The 8,205-nt window shown below is 39.2% G+C and overlaps 1 protein-coding gene across 1 annotated transcript in view; it reads left to right on the forward strand.

The window, feature by feature from the left end:
* LOC115231706 (U4/U6 small nuclear ribonucleoprotein Prp31-like) overlaps positions 1-7,545 on the forward strand; it is a 31,398-nt gene extending 23,853 nt beyond the window's left edge. The window contains 5 exon segments of the mRNA XM_029801669.2: positions 1,613-1,730; positions 4,683-4,691; positions 4,694-4,795; positions 4,798-4,838; positions 7,324-7,545. Coding sequence (XP_029657529.1) covers positions 1,613-1,730; positions 4,683-4,691; positions 4,694-4,795; positions 4,798-4,838; positions 7,324-7,545 — 492 coding nt within the window.
* Positions 7,546-8,205: the final 660 nt, after the last annotated feature.

Consider the following 8,205-nt stretch of genomic DNA (forward strand, 5'->3'; position numbering starts at 1 on the left):
TAATAAAACATTGTGTACAGTGCTCAGGTGCACTACAACTCATCTAAAGTGTATGTATAGTACATAGGGGTAATGTACAAGCGTCAGGAAAAGAACAGTGCATGAGTCATGACATACACATATGTGCATGAGTATGGAAGGGGGACAATCAGGTGTAGTTTCGGCAGATTTCGGAAAGCATGAGAGCCTTAAAGGATGCAGTTTGTTCCATGCTTCAGCAACTCTGAGCGTGAAAAAATGTTTCTGAAAGTCATGGGAGCTGTGTTGTTTTCTGACTTTGTAGGCATGTCCACGTGTGTTGGACACATGGGGATCAAAAAGGTGTTCAGTGTTGTTGTTGGTAAGGTGGTTGATAACTTTGTGGGTGTTTACCAAGTCCATCGCCAGATGCTGGAGCTTCAGTGAATCCATGCCCAGGGAAACAAGGCGCTCAGAGTATGGTGGGTGTCTGATGGAGGGTATGCGTTTGGTTGCACGTCTCTGAACAGATTCCAGGAGGTCAATGTTCTGAGCAAGATAGGGGTTCCAAACTGATGATGCGAATTCCAAGTGTGGTCGTACCATAGCTGTATACAGTTTTAAATAGATGGCTGGAGAGCGGCTAACAAAAGTCTTGCTGAGTGATGCCAAGACACCCTCGGCCTTCTTGACAATTTTAGAGATATGCTTTGTCCAACACAATGTATGCCACAGAAACTTGGAAACTGGATCTTATGAGTTCATAGGGCTCAAGAAGGATGCTTTATCCTTATGTATTGTTTGACTGAACCAGGATTGAACTTACACCTACTACTTAAACTATTACACTTAATACTTAATCAACCATATGTATTATCCCATTGTCCTTTAGGACAACTGAGTTTTGTAAATTAGAATCTGTAAACCTAACTTTTATTGTCTTTTTTTTTTATCCAGTTGATGTATAAAATTGTTGGAAGCACTCTGAGCACTCTATTGTTGGAAGCACTCTGTAGCAAAATGCTACAGTACCATAAAACTATTTTCATCAGTATCTCATTTATAGAGTGGCTGTGTGGTTAAGAAGTTTGCCTCCCAACCACATAGGTTCAAGTTCAGTCCCACTTGTAGCACCTTTGACAAGTGTCTTCTATCATCATCAAATTGTTGTGAGTGAATTTCTTAAACAGAAACTGGAGGAAGCCTGCCATACATGAATATATGTGTTAGTGTCTCCTTGTCTCGACGTCGCAAGATAATTGTAAATAATAGTCATTATCATACAAGCAGTGTCATTCATTTTCATTTTTCTGTGAAAACATGTCTGGTCATGGGGAAAATATTACCTTACTTGGAAACAGGTGAGGGTTAGGGCCTGGAAATGCATTCGGCTGTAGAAATTTGTCTCAACAAACTCTGTCGCATTCAAGCACTGAAAAACAATCGTTAAAGCAACAATAATGATGATGATTATTTTGTGTAATTATTTACCACAAGAGCAGAAATTTACATGTAATTTACATGTATTTATATGTAATTTATTTGTTGTGTATGTAGTTTAAGTGGTACTTTTATCTCATTCTCAGTTTTTTGTGATATTCTTACAAATATGATGTTTGAAATTTTTTTTATTTTTGAACTTTTTATCTGCTAGGCTATTGACTTGAATGACTACAAACAGCGTATTTTCCACTATGTAGAGTCTCGGATGAGCTTTATTGCACCCAACATCTCTACAATTGTCGGTGCCTCAATAGCTGCTAAATTGATGGGTAAGAATTTTTCTTTTCATTTTGCAATTTCTGCAAGTAGATAACCGTAACAGTCTGGGAAGACTTGCAAATGATATGGCACTGTCCTTCTTTCCTGATCTAAATGATTCTTCTACTATAGGCCCAAGGCCTGAAACGTTTCAAGTGGGTGGTCAGTAACACCAAAACCTAATGCTTAGCTGGTACTTTTGTAGCCCCCAAAAGGATGAAAAGCAAAGTTGGCTTTGGCAGTTTTTGAACTCAAAAAAGTAATACATTACTGAAAACACGGTTTTCTTTCTCTCAAACTATGAAAATCTTTCTTTTGTTGTTTTTTTTTTTCCATTTATTTGGAAAACTTGAACTTTATGATTACATCTCACCTTTAAACATTTCTACTCTACTGGAGTCTATTCAGGCTATAAGCTCCGTCAGCCTCTTTTGTATTAGACATCATATTATGCTAGCACACGCCTGATTGGTGTCTGTGTCGGTGACACATGAAAAACACCAACCAATTGTGGCCGTTTGCCAGCCTCCCCTGGCCTCTGTGCTGATGGCACGTAAAAGCACCCACTACACTCATGGAGTGGTTGGCATTAGGAAGGGCATCCAGCTGTAGAAACACTGCCAGATCAGACTGGAGCCTGGCACAGCCTCCTGTCTTCCCAGACCTCGGTCAAACCGTCCAACCCATGCTAGCATGGAAAACAGATGTTAAACGATGATGATGATCACATGGAATAAACTATGGTGCTTTGTATACCATCATATAAACCTATGCTTTTTGTGTCTTTGTCAGTGTATTGAGAGAGCCTCTATGTGGTTGCACAATCTGCTAGAAAAGTAGCCATGTCTTTCTCATATCACCTCCTTTTTTCTTTAAAAATGGAAAAGACATAGATAATGCTGACCAAGGTAAACTGCCTGAAACAAGAGGACTGTTATGGCTGGAATGCCTTGGTCTGCACAATCAAGGTAGACCTGGACTAAGCAACAATAATAACTATGTAATGATTTAGTGGCACAAGTTAAGCAACCAAGTTTCTTTAAAAATACCTGCAAATAACTAAACCTGGGACATGGTTGTTTGTATATACTGAAATTTGAAGTCACTTGTTTAGTTGAAGGTTTCACTTTGTAACTACATGGTGTAGGGTTCAGTTCCTTTGCATGTCAGGTTGACCAATGCCTTGTAAATGGAATTGTTAGATGGAAAATTTAAAGGCTTGTCATATATCCATAAATTTGGATGTGTGCATGAGTGTGGTCACCATACATAGTGCCTTTGTTTGCAATCTGTCCAGAAAACATGTCTAACCTTTGAGCTAGTCATTATTTCAAGGACTAATTATTAATTTAATTGCAAAGAGTTCAGAGATTGACAGGAAGAGTTTTCCAGTTGTTGAAAATTTGCCTCAAAATGTTCCATCTGATCCATACCAACAGGAAAAGTTGTTAAAACAAGGACGGGAATGAATTTTTTGTCTCTTTTCCTGTGTAGTGATTTCACTATTGCTTGGTTCTTTTTATTGAAATTTGATCCTAACAAATTCTGTTGACTCATTTATACAATTTTTCAATATTTCTTAGGAAAATTGAAAACTGAATTTATTCCATTCATTACCATATTTTTGTTGCAACACTGCTTGTTTTTTCAATTAATTTTGAAAATAATTAAAAATTTATCAAAATCTCTTTGTCATTATTATGCTGGTGTTTGGAACTTAATTTAACATGAAATTTTGATGGCAGGTTCTAATTTAAATCACTTTAACCATTTTACTGTGAAATTAAATTTTGTGGCTATTCCAGTAAAGATGTTAAATATCTATCAAAAAATAGTATTGATATTTTCTGCGAGTTACATGGCCTTAACCCTTTAGTGTTCGCATTATTCTGCCAAAATTAATGCTTCTTTATCCATATTGTTTTGAATTAATCATGCATTATCTTGTAGCTATGAGATTTTGATGAGGTAGCTGTTAATTTTAAAATGATATTGTAGGGTGGTGTGAGAGACCAGATAGGGCTAGTTTGAACATAAAACAGGCAGAATACTTTTGGCCGGATATGGCCAGTTTAAATGCTAAAGGGTTAATAAATTTGAGATATATCAACAAAAAATATTTTCAAACATGAAGACCCAACAAATAAAGTGAGTTCATGGCTCACAGGACGGCCTGCTGTGCTTACCTTGGATCATAGGGTGACCTGGTGTGCTTGAGGAGACCTATTGAGTCAAGTATATCAAGATCAAATAAAATCAAATGGAAATTGTAGTTGTGATACCCGTGCCAGTGGCATGTAAAAACACCATCCGAACTTGGCCGATGCCAGCGCCACCTTGACTGGCGTCTGTGCTGGTGGCACGCAAAAAGCACCAACCGATCGTGGACGTTGCTAGCCTCCTCTGGCCCCTGTGCTGGTGGCACATAAAAAGCACCCACTACACACGCATGGAGTGGTTGGCATTAGGAAGGGCATCCAGATCAGACTGGAGCCTGGTGCAGCCTCCTGGCTTCCCAGACCCCGGTCGAACTGTCCAACTCATGCTAGCATGGAGACAGACGTTAAACGATGATGATGACATTCCTCAACAGAAGATAGCTTGGTATATAAAACTGTTTTCTGATGTTCAGTGAAATGAAATTTTGAGTTGATATAACTGGTTTCTTGCAGTAATAGGAAATTCATATCATAGAGCCAGGGACAGTCTAGACATGTTGATAGCAAAAACATTAAGAACTATTAAATAGTCCTTAGATTCCGTAATTGTTTAAATCTTTCTAATATAAGCACAAACTCCAAAATCAGAAATTTATTGTACAAAATACATTCTTTTACCATTATGCCTCTGGTATTTTTCTTGTCACTGTATCACATTAGAAACTTGTTTCTTTTCAGATAACACTGTTAATATTTCAATTAAACATTTAATTTCTTAAGCATTTAAATTTTTACATTTTACAGGTGTTGCTGGTGCTTAACGAACCTCTCAAAAATGCCAGCCTGTAATCTCTTAGTTCTTGGTGCACAGAAAAAAACCCTCTCTGGTTTCTCCACTGCAGCTATAATGCCTCATACAGCTTTATTTATCAATGTGAAATTTGCACCAAAACACCACTAGTAAGTTTCCTTTTGAATTTTCATAAAATCTTTTTCTTTTTATTATACACAAATTAAGATGGTGCTGGTGCCATGTAAAAAAACACTAGTTCTGGTACCACATAAAAAAAGCCCTGGTGCTGGTACCACATAAAAAGGCCCTGGTGATGGTACCACATAAAAAAAGTCCTGGTGCTGGTACCACATAAAAATGGCCCTGGTGCTGGTACCACTTAAAAAAGGCCCTGGTGCTGGTACCACATAAAAAAGGCCCTGGTGCTGGTACCACATAAAAAAGGCCTTGGTGCTGGTACCACATAAAAATGGCCCTGGTGCTGGTACCACATAAAAATGGCCCTGGTGCTGGTACCACATAAAAAAGCACTGGTGCTGGTACCACATAAAGGCCCTGGTGCTGGTACCACATAAAAATGCCCTGGTGCTGGTACCACATAAAAAGCCCTGGTGCTGGTACCAGATAAAAGGCCCTGGTGATGGTACCACATAAAAAAAGCCCTGGTGATGGTACCACATAAAAAAGACCTGGTGCTGGTACCACATAAAAAGCACTGGTGTTGGTTCCACATAAAAAAGGCCCTGGTTCTGGTACCACATAAAAAAGCCCTGGTGATGGTACCACATAAAAAGACCTGGTGCTGGTAACCACATAAAAAGCACTGGTGTTGGTTCCACATAAAAAGGCCCTGGTTTCTGGTACCACATAAAAAAAGCCCTGGTGATGGTACCACATAAAAAAGACCTGGTGCTGGTACCACATAAAAGCACTGGTGTTGGTTCCACATAAAAAAGGCCCTGGTTCTGGTACCACATAAAAAAAGCCCTGGTGATGGTACCACATAAAAAGCACTGGTGTTGGTTCCACATAAAAAAGGCCCTGGTTCTGGTACCACATAAAAAAGCACTGCTGATGGTACCACATAAAAAGCACTGGTGTTGGTTCCACATAAAAAGCACTGGTGTTGGTTCCACATAAAAAAGGACCTGGTTCTGGTACCACATAAAAAGCACTGCTGATGGTACCACAAAAAAGCACTGGTGTTGGTTCCACATAAAAGCACTGGTGTTGGTTCCACATAAAAAGCACTGGTGTTGGTTCCACATAAAAAAGCCCTGGTGCTGGTACCACATAAAATGGCCCTGGTGCTGGTACCACATAAAAAAGCCCTGGTGCTGGTACCAGATAAAAAGGCCCTGGTGATGGTACCACATAAAAAAAAAGCCCTGGTGATGGTACCACATAAAAAAGACCTGGTGCTGGTACCACATAAACACTGGTGTTGTGTTCCACATAAAAAAGGCCCTGGTTCTGGTACCACATAAAAAAAGCCCTGGTGATGGTACCACATAAAAAAGACCTGGTGCTGGTACCACATAAAAAGCACTGGTGTTGGTTCCACATAAAAAGGCCCTGGTTCTGGTACCACATAAAAAAAGCCCTGGTGATGGTACCACATAAAAAAGACCTGGTGCTGGTACCACATAAAAAGCACTGGTGTTGGTTCCACATAAAAAAGGGCCTGGTTCTTGTACCACATAAAAAAAGCCCTGTGATGGTACCACATAAAAAGCACTGGTGTTGGTTCCACATAAAAAAGGCCCTGGTTCTGGTACCACATAAAAAAGCACTGCTGATGGTACCACATAAAAAGCACTGGTGTTGGTTCCACATAAAAAGCACTGGTGTTGGTTCCACATAAAAAAGACCTGGTTGGCTGGTACCACATAAAAAAGCACTGCTGATGGTACCACATAAAAAGCACTGGTGTTGGTTCCACATAAAAAGCACTGGTGTTGGTTCCACATAAAAAAGACCTGGTGCTGGTTCCACATAAAAAGCACTGGTGTTGGTTCCACATAAAAAAGGACCTGGTGCTGGTACCACATAAAAAGCACTGGTGTTGGTTCCACATAAAAAGCACTGGTGTTGGTTCCACATAAAAAAGGACCTGGTTCTGGTACCACATAAAAAAGCACTGCTGATGGTACCACATAAAAAGCACTGGTGTTGGTTCCACATAAAAAGCACTGGTGTTGGTTCCACATAAAAAGCACTGGTGTTGGTTCCACATAAAAAGCACTGGTGTTGGTTCCACATAAAAAGCACTGGTGTTGGTTCCACATAAAAAGCACTGGTGTTGGTTCCACATAAAAAAGGACCTGGTTCTGGTACCACATAAAAAAGCACTGCTGATGGTGCCAAGTAAAAAGCATTGATGTTAGGTAAAAGGCACCCAGTACACTCTGTAAAGTGATTGGCATTAGAAGGGCATTCAGCTACAGAAACCATGCCAAAACAGACTAAGGAACCTGGTCTTGCCGGCTCCTGTCAAATCATCCAACCCATGCCAGCATGGTAAAACAGATGTTAAATGATGTTGTTGTATATTAAGAACAAAGAAATGTCACAGTGGTTTGATATACTTTTTCGTTTACTAAGTCTTCAAATTGATACATTCATTTTTAAAAATTCGATTTCTTTCACTAGGATTTAAGGAAAACTGCAGCTAAGTTTGTTGCCGCCAAAAGCACTTTGGCTGCACGTGTTGATAGCTTCCATGAAAGTCAAGATGGTCATGTTGGAGAAACTCTCAAAGCAGAAATTGAGCACAAATTGGACAAGTTGATGGAACCTCACAAATATAAACATGTCAAGCCATTACCTGCACCCATTGACCCCCCTCGCAAGAAGCGTGGTGGCCGCAGGTAAGAAAAACATTTACATACGTACAACAATTTTGTGGGAATCTGGGCAGGGTGATTAAAATGGAAAATTGATAATCTCTTTGAATCTAATTCTAACTTTCAAATTTGAATTAGATTTAATTAAAGAATTTAGTTAATATCTGTAAAATTCTATGAAATCTCTGTGGTATCCAACTGCACTTGTCGTCATTTATACTGGGTTGTCCAGAAAGTTTGTGCCGATTTTTAAAGGAGAGAAAAGGTCAATAAACTTGCCGTTAATTTTTAATCAACCATATTTGAACCATTTTGTTGCACAATGTGTCTCCATCTTTCCTTTAACTTGAAATACCCTCTTCCCAGAATTGAGGTGGTTTCATGGCAAAGAATTCATCAAGGTATCTTTTTATGTCATCCAAGGAATTAAAATTTTTACCATTAAGACTATTCTGCAGAGACCTGAATAAGTGGAAATCCAAAGGAGCAATATCTGGTGAATATTGAGGGTGGTAACACATCCCAGCCGAGCTGCAGCAATTTTTGTCTGGTTCCCAAAGCATCAAGTACCGAAAATGAACTTTCTTAACTTCCATTTAAAAGGGTTACAGAATTAACACTGGTTATAGGAACATAAACTTTCTTCCGCAAAAAGATAGCTTAAACTGTGCTCTAAGTGGAGGTGTAG

The sequence above is a fragment of the Octopus sinensis genome, linkage group LG2, assembly GCF_006345805.1.
Source record: "Octopus sinensis linkage group LG2, ASM634580v1, whole genome shotgun sequence".
Lineage (NCBI taxonomy): Eukaryota > Metazoa > Mollusca > Cephalopoda > Octopoda > Octopodidae > Octopus > Octopus sinensis.